The 14,009-nt window shown below is 44.4% G+C and overlaps 1 protein-coding gene across 1 annotated transcript in view; it reads left to right on the top strand.

Moving 5' to 3' along the window:
- LOC120993823 (dynein beta chain, flagellar outer arm-like) overlaps positions 1–14,009 on the top strand; it is a 585,582-nt gene that overhangs the window by 276,773 nt on the left and 294,800 nt on the right. Inside the window, exons 62-63 of the mRNA XM_040422290.1 lie at positions 3,116–3,287; positions 12,627–12,878. Coding sequence (XP_040278224.1) covers positions 3,116–3,287; positions 12,627–12,878 — 424 coding nt within the window. The remainder of the gene's footprint in view (positions 1–3,115; positions 3,288–12,626; positions 12,879–14,009) is intronic.

The following is a 14,009-nucleotide window of genomic DNA, read 5'->3' as shown; positions in this document are numbered from 1 at the left end:
TTCCTCAGATACTGAGGTTAGGACTGTTTCACAGATTTTATATTCTGCTCTTGGGTTTTTACGTCCCAGGTGCATTTTCTTGCACTTATCAACATAAAATTTTAGTTGCCAGATTTTTGACCATTCCTCTAGTTTTCCTAAGTCCTTTTCCATTTGGTGTATCCCTCCAGGAACATCAACCCTGTTACAAGTCTTTGTGTCATCAGCAAAAAGACACACCTTACCATCGAGACCTTCTGCAATTTCGCTGATAAAGATATTAAACAATATGGGTCCCAGAACAGATCCCTGAGGTACCCCACTGGTAACAAGACCTTGGTCTGAATATACTCCATTGACTACAACCCTCTGTTGCCTGTCCCTCAGCCACTGCCTAATCCATTCAACAATATGGGAGTCCAAGCCCAAAGACTGCACTTTAGTAAGGCTTTTGATACTGTCCCACATAGAAGGCTTATCAATAAAGTCTAGATAAGCGATGTCTACTGCACCTCCTCCATCTATTATTTTAGTCACCCAATCAAAAAAATCAATAAGATTAGTTTGACATGATCTCCCTGAAGTAAACCCATGCTGTTTTTCATCTTTCAATCCATGGGATTTTAGATGTTCCACAATCCTCTCCTTAAGTATGGTTTCCATTAATTTCCCCACTATTGATGTCAGGCTTACTGGTCTATAGTTGCCCGATTCCTCCCTACTACCTTTCTTGTGAATGGGCACAACATTTGCTCATTTCCAATCTTCTGGGACGACTCCTGTTGCCAGTGATTGGTTAAATAAATCTGTTAATGGTTTTGCTAGTTCACCGCTGAGCTCTTTTAATAGCTTTGGGTGTATCCCATCAGGCCCCTGTGACTTATTTGTATTAATTTTAGACAGCTGACTTAGAACCTCTTCCTCTGTAAAGACACATGCATCAAAAGATTCATTAGTCTTCTTTCCTAACTGAGGTCCATTTCCTTCATTTTCCTTTGTAAAAACTGAACAGAAGTATTTATTGAGGCAGTCAGCTAGTTCTTTATCTTCTTCCATATACCTTCCTTCTTTTGTTTTTAATTTGGCAATTCCTTGTTTTAGTTTCCTTTTTTCATTTATGTATCTGAAGAATGCCTTCTCGCCTTTTTTCCCTGACTGAGCTAATTTCTCTTCTGCCTGTGCTTTAGAAGCTCTTATAACTTGTTTGGCCTCTCTCTGCCTAATCTTATAAATTTGTCCTTAATCCTCGTTTGTTTGTTTTTTATAATTCCTAAATGCTATCTTTTTGTTTTTAATGATTTTGGCCACTTCTGCTGAGTACCACAGTGGTCTCTTCCTTTTTTTGCTTTTACTGACAAGCCTAATGCAATTTTCTGTTGCCTTTAATAGTGCCACTTTTAAGTAGTCCCATTTCTCCTGGACTCCAATGAAACTGTTCCAGTCGGATAGGGACTCGTATACCACTAATCTAATTTTAGAAAAGTCAGTTTTTCTAAAATCTAAAACTTTTGTTTTTGTGTGGTGTGACTCAGTCACTGTACTTATAGTAAACCACACTGACTGGTGATCACTAGATCCCAAGCTTTCCCCTACAGTAATATCAGATACCAAATTCCCATTTGTGAATACTAAATCTAAAAGGGCCTCCTTCCGGGTTGGCTCCTCCACTACTTGCTGTAGAGATAATCCCAGTAGGGAATTTAGAATATCTGTACTCCTGGCAGAACTAGCTATTTTGGTTTTCCAGTTTACATCTGGAAGATTGAAGTCTCCCATAATGATAACTTCCCCCTTCAATGTCATTTTAGCTATTTCCTCAACTACTAGATCATCTAATTCTTTGACTTGGCTAGGTGGTCTATATATCACACCTACACGAGCTACCTTATGATTATCAAGCTGCACGGTAACCCAAACTGACTCTAAATTGTTCTCGCTAACTTGTATCAAATTAGTTTTTATGCTATCTTTCACATACAGGGCCAACCCTCCCCCTTCTTGCCTTCTCTGTCTTTCCTGTATGGAGAGAACCCTGGTATTGATATATCCCAGTCATTACTCCCCTTGAACCACGTCTCAGTAACAGCCACTACATCTATATTCTCGGATGCCATTATAGCCTCAAGTTCATTGATCTTATTCCCTAGACTGCGAGCAGCAGCATAGCTCTCAGTCACTGATAGTTGACCAGTGGTGGTCTTAAGGTGGTTGTCTGGTTGACTTCAACAAATGGTATTTATCATGTAGAGAAAGTTAACACAAGGCACTTACTAATGTATTGTGATTGTCCATATTGCCTCCTTTGCTGATTTGATTAATTTTTCTATCACATTATACACTGTTTCCTTGGTTACAACCACCCTGCAATCCAGCAGTGGTGCTCGTGCTTGCACACTATAAGAAAAAAATGCCAGCCTCTCTGGTGGCTGGGACCGTGGGAGCTCACGTAAGCTGGTACTTTTTTCTAGTGTGTGCAAGCACGTCCATACTGCTGGACTGCAGGGTGGTCGTAACCATGGAAACTTTATCTATCTATCTATCTATCTATCTATCTATCTTTCTATCTATCTATTATCAACTGTCTATATCTATCTATTGTCAATCTATCTCATATCTATCTATCTATTGTCTATCTATCTATCTATCTATTTATTATCTATCTATCTATTTATCTGATTTTAGTTTTATATGTGAACATTTCAGAAAATAAGTATATAAAAAGTGTAGTTTGTAACATTTACACCTGCTGTTGCTAGATTTGTCAGGCTGATGTCCTGGCCCCTGCTCCTGTCACTCCTCCCAAGTGTCGTACACGGCACTAAAAAAAGTCACAAATATGGGCTTGTGACTTTTTAAACACCAAAACAGGTGTAGTGCCATTCTTAAATGACCCCCATTGTGATAAAGCATGGAGGACCTTCTGATTGAATTGCTGGTGTTCCAGGGTACTCTTTACCGTCTATTATTAATCAATAAAAGGTGTACACAATTGTAACATTCCTGAAAGTATCACAACAATTTGCTGTTATGAGCGTGTAGATTTAATATTCTCCTCCCAATACTATACAAATTGAAATTTGTCATTGTGTATTATTAATTAGTGTAATGAGAATAAGGGCATATGTATATTTTACAGAAACATCTGCTTGTCTTTGGATGGAAAGACCACAAAGGAAAAGCTTCTGAGCCTTTGGAGACATGAATGTGATTGGGTATATGGCCACAGGATGTCTACTGCAGTGGATTATAGCAGATATGTGCAGGAGCTGACCATAACTGTACAGAAAGTTTTTATAATTGAAGAAGAGGTAAGACATGTTATGGCAGATTCTTTCTTTTTATGATGGTATTTTAAATTTTATGTACTGTAAATTCATGCAGTAATAGTGCAGAAATGCGTTCTGTTTATGGATACAGTGGGCTTATACTATGATGCTGTTGTGAGTTCTTTCAGCACAGTGTGCTGTTAAGGCTGCTAGTAGCATGGATCTATAGTTCTAATATGTTACTATAGGACAGCATATTAAAGGGGGTGTCTGGGTGACATACCCTTATTTTCACTCCGGCAGCATCCCTGAGGCTAGCCTCAGAGCATCTCATGCGTTAGATCGCGCAGGGAAAGGGGTCTTTTATTCTTCCGTCTGACAGTGTGTTCGGCTCTGATGGGCGGGCTTTAGCGCTGCTCTAGCCGTTTTACTGGCTAGGGTAGCGCTAAAGCCCGCCCATCAGTGCCGGTGATGTCACCGGGCTTCCTGGCAGCCCCATGGAGAGCCCCGGTACGTCACCGGAACTCCTAAAAATGCCTTTGGCAAAGGAGAGCATCGGAGCTAGGGTTGGGCGATATCAAAAATATTCAGACGATAACGATATTAAGAAATTTATCGCGATAATGATATATATCGCGATAAATAACCGTTTAAAAGAAAAAAACACAAGGAGACATTATACTGTATGGGGACCACAAGGAGACATTATACTGTATGGGGGCAGCCACAAGGAGACGTTATACTGTATGGGGGCAGCCACAAGGAGACATTATACTGTATGGGGGCAGCCACAAGGAGACGTTATACTGTATGGGGGCCATAAGGAGACGTTATACTGTATAGGGGCCACAAGGAGACATTATACTGTACGGGGGCAGCCACAAGGAGACGTTATACTGTATGGGGGCCGCCACAAGGAGACATTATACTGTATGGGGGCAGCCACAAGGAGACATTATACTGTAGGGGTCAGCCACAAGGAGACGTTATACTGTATGGGGGCCACAAGGAGATGTTATACTGTATAGGGGCCACAAGGAGACATTATACTGTATGGGGGCAGCCACAAGGAGGCGTTATCCTGTAGGGGGGCTGCCACAAGGAGACGTTATCCTGTATGGGGGGGCCACAAGGAGACCTTATACTGTACGGGGGCAGCCACAAGGAGACGTTATACTGTATGGGGGCCGCCACAAGGAGACATTATACTGTATGGGGCAGCCACAAGGAGACATTATATTGTATGGGGGCAGCCACAAGGAGACATTATACTGTATGGGGGCCACAAGGAGACGTTATACTGTATAGGGGCCACAAGGAGACATTATACTGTATGGAGGTAGCCTCAAGGAGACTTTATGCTGTATTGGGGCCGCCACAAGGAGACGTTCTACTGTATGGGGGGCCACAAGGAGACGTTCTACTGTATGGGGGGGCCACAAGGAGACGTTATACTGTATGGGGGGCCACAAGGAGACGTTATACTGTAGGGGGCAGGGGCCACAAGGAGATGTTATAATAAAGTCTTGTGGCCACAGGCCACCATACATACAGTAATGTCTTCTTGTTGCTTATGTTTGGGGGACTCATGTGACTCATTATTCCCTAATGCCTGCTATTATAGATCAATGTGCTGACACTAACTGCAGCTTGCAGGCAGGAAGGGAAGGACCAGGACAGGGCCACAGAAGACATAGACAGTCTGACATACCACCTTTATTTATGACACTATTCTATGCTTTTTGTATGGGGGCAGCCATAAGGAGACGTTATACTGTATAGGGGCCACAAGGAGACATTATACTGTACGGGGGCAGCCACAAGGAGACGTTATACTGTATGGGGGCCGCCACAAGGAGACATTATACTGTATGGGGGCAGCCACAAGGAGACATTATACTGTAGGGGTCAGCCACAAGGAGACGTTATACCGTATGGGGGCCACAAGGAGATGTTATACTGTATAGGGGCCACAAGGAGACATTATACTGTATGGGGGCAGCCACAAGGAGACGTTATACTGTATGGGGGCTGCCACAAGGAGACGTTATCCTGTATGGGGGGGCCACAAGGAGACGTTATACTGTATGAGGGGCCACAAGGAGACGTTATACTGTATGGGGGCCACAAGGAGACATTATACTGTACGGGGGCAGCCACAAGGAGACGTTATACTGTATGGGGGCCGCCACAAGGAGACATTATACTGTATGGGGCAGCCACAAGGAGACATTATATTGTATGGGGGCAGCCACAAGGAGACATTATACTGTATGGGGGCCACAAGGAGACGTTATACTGTATAGGGGCCACAAGGAGACATTATACTGTATGGAGGCAGCCACAAGGAGACGTTATGCTGTATTGGGGCCGCCACAAGGAGATGTTCTACTGTATGGGGGGCCACAAGGAGACGTTCTACTGTATGGGGGGGCCACAAGGAGACTTTATACTGTATGGGGGGCCACAAGGAGACGTTATACTGTAGGGGGCAGGGGCCACAAGGAGATGTTATAATAAAGTCTTGTGGCCACAGGCCACCATACATACAGTAATGTCTTCTTGTTGCTTATGTTTGGGGGACTCATGTGACTCATTATTCCCTAATGCCTGCTATTATAGATCAATGTGCTGACACTAACTGCAGCTTGCAGGCAGGAAAGGAAGGACCAGGACAGGGCCACAGAAGACATAGACAGTCTGACATACCACCTTTATTTATAACACTTTTCTATGCTTTTTAGGGTCTCTCACTCACTCCTGTTCCTCTGCCTGGACACTCCTCGCAGGCCAGGAGTCGGGCGAAGTGGCAAACTTTTGTGCGGAGGGAGTCTGGAGAGCCTTTTCTTGCGGCTCCCTCGCTTGTGTGCTCCAATTCTGACATCAGATGTCGGTGGGCGGAGATTTGAATATGGGAGCAAGGAGGAGGGAGAGCCGGGGACGGCCCACTGCAGGAAGTAATAAGTTTCTAATTTTGTCATCAGAGCACACGAGCGAGGCAGCCGCGGGAAAAGTCTCTCCAGAGACACCCTACTCACACAGAGTTCGCCACATACAATAGAACCCGGGTGGGTCATGGACGGTGATGTCAGATTGTGGGTGGAGTCTGAAGACTTGAATATGGGAGGCGGAGCAAAAAGGAGCCAGGAGTGAGTGGAAGGAGGGGAAGTAATGTGTTGTACTTCTCAGCGCTATGCAAGGTGCAGGGGCGGGCGGACGCAGATTTAGAAGCGGTCAGCACATGACCCCTCCTATGACGTCACAAAATATCGCGGTAATTAGAAAACAGCGATATCGCCATATCGCTGTTATTTAATACCACGGTATATCGTTGCCACTGGTATACCACTCAACCCTAATCGGAGCATGAACTGCTCCGATGCTCAAGTCAGGGGGGCTGCCTGGGTGAAAATTGAGGTATGTCCGGGTTCAGCTCTGAACCTGGACCCTTTAAGTTGACAGATCCACTTTAAACGAGGTGGCATCAAATTCTGCCTTGGTATTTTTCCATTTCCGCACTAATTGTGTTTACAAAGCCTAGATCTAACATTTTAAAATCTACAGTGTATAATTTGTTTGTGCGGATTTTCAGTGCAGATTTCATGTTTGCAATGCAAAGGGTGAGATCTGGAACAGTGGCATGCCTAAGGTGTTTGTTAGCACCCCCCCCCCCCCCCCATCACCAATCACTTTAAAAAAATTGTACTCCCTCACAGTAGTATTTCCCTCATTGTACAACCTTCACAGTAGTTTTGTCCAGATATGTGTCCCCTCACGGTAGTTATGCCCACACTATGCCCCCTCACATTATTTATGCCTTCACTGTACAATTTTCACAATAGTTATGCCCACATTGTGCCCTCTTAAAGTATGTATCCCTTTATTGTGCCCCCTTCTAAGTAATTATGCCCTCATTGTGCCCCATCATAGTAGTAATGCCCTATCTGTGCCCCATTCACAGTTGTAATGCCCTCTTTGTGCTCCCTCACAGTAGTTATGCCCTATCTGTGCACCTTTTACAGTAGTAATGCCCTCTCTGTGCCCCTTCAGAGTAGTTATGCCCTCACTGTGCCTCCATAACAGTAGTAACGCCCATTGTGCCCCCTTCACAGTAATAATGCCCACTGTGTCCCCTTCACAGTAATAATGCCCACTCTGAGCCCCATAACAGTTATGCCCATCCCCTTCACAGTAGTAATGCCTCCTTCACAGTAGTAATGCCCTCTGTGTCCCCTTCATAGTAGTAATGCCCATTGTGCCCCCTTCATAGTTATAATGCCCATTGTGCTCCCTTCATAGTAGTAACGCCCTCTGTGCTCCTTTCCAAGTAATAATCCCCATTGTGTCCCCTTCATAGTAATAATGCCCATGGTTTCCCCCTTATTGTAATAATGCCCATTGCGCCCCCCCACCACAGTAGTAATGCCCTCTGTGCCCCCTTTATAGTAGAAATGCCCATTATGCCCCCTTTGTAGTAGTAATGCCCTCTGTGCCCCCTCTATAGTAGAAATGCCCATAATGCCCCCTTTGTAGGAGTAAAGCTCTCTGTGCCCCCTCTTTGTTAAAAAACGAAAACACAGTAACTACTCACCTTGTCCTGTTCCTGAAGCTCAGATCCAGCTCTCCCCTGCAGACACAGATCGCTCTGCAGCCCTGCAGATTCCCAGGCTGCAGGCTCATCCCACACAGGCCGGTAGTGCAATCTGTGCCTGCAGCCTAAATGGTGGAGTAGGGAGAAGTCTTCCTGCTCCATCATTCAGTGCGCCGACATGAAGGAGTGCAGGGACCTGAGCGGTCAGTGAGTGACCGGACAGCAGCTACCCAGCGCTCCAGCAATGAGCGCTTCCATCTGTATTGATGGAAGCGCTCATTGCTTCTGGGCTCTGGCACATCTCTGATAGTGGGCACCCAGTGCGCACCGCCTCTACCCCTTAGCACGCCACTGATCTGGAGCAAATCCACTGCAAAATCACATGCCAATTTCGGTACAGATTTAGCACCGAAATGCAGCAAAGTTTAAGTGAAAATCTGTTCAGGAAAAGTTTCATAAACTTCACAGCCATGTGCATGTACTGTAAATATGCATTTTGGTAACTCCTGTGCTAAACTCACTACCTCAGAAGAGCACCGTACCAATCCTTTTTGTATTTATAGAAATATTATTAGGTAATGGTTAGCGATATTCACTGTCCTTGTGTTCACAAATATATATATATTTTTTTGCTAATTAGAATCCATTGTAAGGAAGTAGGAAAATGTTTCCTTTATTATTTCAGTTATAAGTTGCTGTTAGTGTAGGTGTTAGTGTAGGTGTACCAACCCTATACTCTATGGCAGTGCTTCCAAAGGCTCCTTTACACTAGCCGAGCACCAGCCAGATAATCGCTAACAGTAGAAAACCTGCAGCATTTATGCATCTAATCTGTACCAGAAAATGGGCATCAAATGGTGGATGTACAACCTGCGGATTTAGTTGCAGAAAAGCTGCAGATTAGGGCTCTTTCACACCTGCGTTCTTTTCTTCCGGCATAGAGTTCCGTCGTCGGGGCTCTATGCCGGAAGAATCCTGATCAGGATTATCCTAATGCATTCTGAATGGAGAGAAATCCGTTCAGGATGCATCAGGATGTCTTCAGTTCCTGAACGGAATGTTTTTTGGCTGGAGAAAATACCGCAGCATGCTGCGCTTTTTGCTCCGGCCAAAAATCCTGAAGACTTGCCGCAAGGCCGGATCCGGAATTAATGCCCATTGAAAGGCATTGATCCGGATCCGGCCTTAAGCTAAACGTCGTTTCGGCGCATTGCCGGACCCGACATTTAGCTTTTTCTGAATGGTTACCATGGCTGCCGGGACGCTAAAGTCCTGGCAGCCATGGTAAAGTGTAGTGGGGAGCGGGGGAGCAACATACTTACCGTCCGTGCGGCTCCCGGGGCGCTCCAGAGTGACGTCAGGGCGCCCCAAGCGCATGGATCACGTGATCGCATGGATCACGTCATCCATGCGCATGGGGCGCTCTGACGTCATTCTGGAGCGCCCGGGGAGCCGCACGGACTGTAAGTATACCGCTCCCCCGCTCCCCGCTCCTACTATGGCAACCAGGACTTTAATAGCGTCCTGGCTGCCATAGTAACACTGAACGCATTTTGAAGACGGCTCCGTCTTCAAATGCTTTCAGTTCACTTGCGTTTTTCCGGATCCGGCGTGTAATTCCGGCAAGTGGAGTACACGCCGTCTCCGGACAACGCAAGTGTGAAAGAGGCCTTAGATGCAGTTTCATTCTTTGCATTAAAAAGGGTCAAATCCGCAATATAAATTTACATGCTGCAGATTTCAAATCCGTAGCTTTTTTCTTTTTTTTTTTTTACACAGCATGTGGATGAGAATTCTGAAATTCTCATCCACTCTCATCTACTGTACAACGCTGAGGATTTGCAGCGCAAATCCGCGGCTAATCAGTCAAGTGTGAACCCAGCCTTAAAGTGAAACTGTCATATATATATTTCTTTGCTGATGTGTAGGGACAGAGATAGAAAACATTTTTTCTAATATACTTTATTTAGGGAAATTGTTTATTTATACTTGAAAACTTGAGCAGAAATGTACATCCATCTTCCTATCAGCGCAGTGCCGAACTGGCTAGGAAGAAGGGCTGGGATGGGAGCTGCTGGGCCATTTCTGCCCAAATTGTCTACTATAAATAAAGGTTTTCCCTAAATAAAGTATATTACAAAAATGTTTCATATCCCTGTCCCTACAAATCAGCAAAAAAAAAAACATGACAGTTACACTTGAAACTTTTAAGTTTCATTCAGACGTCTGTGTCCATGCTTAAATCTGTGAAACGGTGGTCAGTGACGCCTCCTTGAAGATGTCCGTGATAGATCCGTGTTGGGTCCGTGTGTTCGTTTTTTGCTGTCCGTGTGCCATTCGTGTTTCACTAACACTGAACAGCTGAAAAATAATTTTCAAAACATCTCTTCCTAATGATCCATGAAACACGGATGGCATCTGTGGCTTTCACAGACCCATAGACTATAATGGACGTGATGGATCCGTGAACATGGACAAAATAGAGCATGCATCCGTGCTAAAAAACACGGACCCACGGATCGTGCTAAAACACTTATGTGTAAATACACACATTAAAATGAATGGCACAAAACGAGTCAATTAAATTGCTGAACCTAGCATTTACATCAACAGATTATCTGACCAATATCTGTCCAATCAGACCGATAGTTGGTGTGTGTAAACGGTCATCTGAGCAGTGATTGGTCAGAAAGTCCGTGGTGAACACATACATCACACATCCAAGGGTTTAGGATACACCAGTTGTTGGTGAGGTGCAGCTGGGGAGGCAGTTTTAATGGAAGTAATGATATGCTGCACAGGTCTCTCTCTGACAGCAGAAATCTCAGGGGTCATTTACACCAACAGATTATCTAAGAGACTTTCTGACCAATCACTGCTCAGATGACCGTTTACACACACCAACTATCGGTCTGATTGGACAGATATTGGTCAGATAATGTGTTGATGTAAATGCCAGGTTCAGCAATTTAATTGACTCGTTTTGTGCTTATTGAATGGTACACTGGATTCAGGAGACAAAAAGGTAAATTAAACAATATTTTTAACCACTGGTGGTGAGTCACAATTATGACCATTTTGTAGCTGGTAAAGCCTGAGTAGCAGGTGTGGACATAAGACTTAGGCCTAGTTCACACGAACGTATGGCTTTTATAGTTTTTTGCGGTCCGTTTTTCACGGATCCGTTGTTCCGTTTTTGAGTTTCGTTGTGTTTCCGTTTCCCCGTTCCGTTTTTTCCGTATGCCATGTACAGTATCCAGTAATTACATAGAAAAAATTGGGCTGGGCATAACATTTTCAATAGATGGCTCAGAAAAAACGGAACGGATACGGAAGACATACGGATGCATTTCCGTATGTGTTCCGTTTTTTTTGCGGACCCATTGACTTGAATGGAGCCACGGAATGTGATTTGCGGGCAATAATAGGACATGTTCTATCTTTCAACGGAACGGAAAAACGGAAATACGGAAACGGAATGCATACGGAGTACATTCCGTTTTTTTTGCGGAACCATTGAAATGAATGGTTCCGTATACGGACCGTATACGTAACACAAAAAAACGGCCCGTACACTCGCAAAAAAAAACGATTGTGTGAACTAGGCCTTAGGCTGGGTTCACACGGGCGTTGCGGGTGACGTGCGGGAACAGATGTGGGTGCGTTGCAGGAAAATGCACGAAATTTTCCCCGCGAGTGCAAAGCGTTTTAAATCGTTTTGCACGCGTGTGAGAAAAATCGGCATGTTTGGTACCCAGACCAGGACTTCTTCACAGAAGTTCGGGTTTGGGTTAGGTGTTGTGTAGATTTTTATTATTTTCCCTTATAACATGGTTATAAGGGAAAATAATAGCGTTCTTCATACAGAATGCTTAGTACAATAGGGCTTGATGGGTTAAAAAAATAAAAAAATAATTTAACTCACCTTAATCCACTTGTTTGCGCAGCCCGGCTTCTCTTCTGTCTTCTTCTTTGATGATCTGTGAGGAAAAGGACCTGTGGTGACGTCACTGCTCTCCTCACATGATCCATCACCATGGTGATGGATCATGTGATGGACCATGTGATGAGCGCAGTGATGTCACCACAGGTGTTTTTCCTCACAGATCAAAGAAGAAGAAAGAAGAGATGCCGGCTGCGCGAACAAGTGGATTAAGGTGAGTTAAATTATTATTTATTTATTTTTTAACCCCTCTATCACTATTTTACTAAGCATTCTGTATGAAGAATGCAATTTTTTTTCCTTATAACCATGTTATAATGGAAAATAATAATGATCGGGTCCCCATCCTGATCGTCTCCTAGCAACCATTCGTGAAAATCGCACCGCATCCGCACTTGCTTGCGGATGCTTGCGATTTTCACGCAACCCCATTCACTTCTATGGGGCCTGCGTTGCGTGCAAAACGCACAATATAGAGCTTGCTGCGATTTTCACGCAACGCACAAGTGATGCGTGAAAATCACCGCTCATGTGCACAGCCCCATAGAAGTGAATGGGTCCGGATTCAGTGCGGGTGCAATGCGTTCACCTCACACATAGCACCCGCGCGGAAAACTCGCCCCCGTGAGAAAGGGACCTTAGAGTCCAGAAATAGCATGTGGTACGTTCGCTGCTACGTAAAAGCCTTGCTTTATGATATTCCGTTTTTGCCAGTTTTCCGGTTCCCACTCAAAAATACTTCCTTTATATACTGTAATTGTATTGCTTGAAAAAAATGTAGAACAAAAATCAAAACATATTATGAAATAATAACGGTTGCTATATTGTTTCTTCCAATGGTTTGCAGGTTCGGATCATTCTAAGTTCCCAGCAGCCCCTCTTCAGTAACATTGTGGAGGATGACGGTGGACTAATCACTACTGTAGCTAGACAGCAGGACACAAATTTATGGAGGCGAAGCGAGAAGGCCAGCAGCGCCAGTCATGTCCTAGACGGGTACCAGCAAACGTTTGATTTAGTCCATGTGAAGCAGTTGCTAACAGAGGCGCTGAGAGAATACAACAAAGTGAATCCCAGACTGAGCATCACATTTTATCAGGTCTGTTGCTGCGACTTGTTCAGCTGTCATTCATGGTCTCATAAATTATTAAGGAGATCATTGTGTGCTCACTGAACAGAACATCGAATGTCAGCAAAAGACATATTGATCTATTTCTCCTACAAAAATACTTTGTTAAATGAATTAACTTGGTGGAAAGAACAGGCTCATTTCAAGTGGATTTTCTGTTCCCGTCAGTTAATCTTTGGCAGTAATTGACCCAAGGCCTTTTTGTATAGGGCATTTGATAACTCAATGTCCGTTTTAAGAAAAAGGTCATTCTGTAAAATGTTATCTGACACACAGGATCTCCTGTTATTTCAAGACACTTTCTATAGTGGGCCATTTTTTATATTAATTTCTTGAGACAAACAGATGGAACACGTGCTAATAAAACTGTGGTAGGGCTCCGCTCTCTTCTCTGCCAGCAGGCATGGTGGTCGATAACCTGTTAAGGAATAATAAAAGCACACTTTTCTAGTAAGAGTCTTTGAAATTACATTACAACATGTTTGTATTAGCACGATATTTGCACATTTCTTTTCTTGCTGAAGTCAAATGTTTTAATGTTTTTTCTTCTCAGCCAATTATTCTATTTTGTTAGTATATAGACTAAGATCTTTATGCAGATAAACGATGAATAATACACTGTCTGTAAGGGATACTGATTATTTCCATAAGGCTAAGTTCACACGAACGTGTGTGATCTGTGGCCGTATTGCGGCCCGCAAATTGTGGGCCGCAATACACGGCCACAGTTCCGTGTGAATTCCGCATCACGGATGCGGACCCATTCACTTCAATGGGTCCGCAAATCCGGAATCGCGGAACGGCCGCACGGGACGGGACCCCTCGGAAGCACTATGGAGTGCCTCCGTGGGGTTACGTCCCGTACTTCCGTTCCGCTAAAAGATAGAACAAGTCCTATCTTTTAGCGGAACGGCCGGATCGCGGACCCATTAAAGTGAATGGGTCCGCGATCCGATGCGGCTGACCTACGGCCGGCGATCGTGCATTGCGGCCTGCTATTTGCGGGCCGCAGCACAGGCACGGGTCACACACGTTCGTGTGAACTCGGCCTAAGAGGTTTGCAACGTCATTATTAATTGCCTATACAAGTTCGGAAGTTGC

The sequence above is a fragment of the Bufo bufo genome, chromosome 3 (genome assembly GCF_905171765.1).
Source record: "Bufo bufo chromosome 3, aBufBuf1.1, whole genome shotgun sequence".
NCBI classification, from domain to species: Eukaryota; Metazoa; Chordata; class Amphibia; order Anura; family Bufonidae; genus Bufo; species Bufo bufo.
The sequence above is the reverse complement of the archived record's forward strand: the minus strand, read 5'-3'. Positions and strand labels throughout refer to the sequence as shown.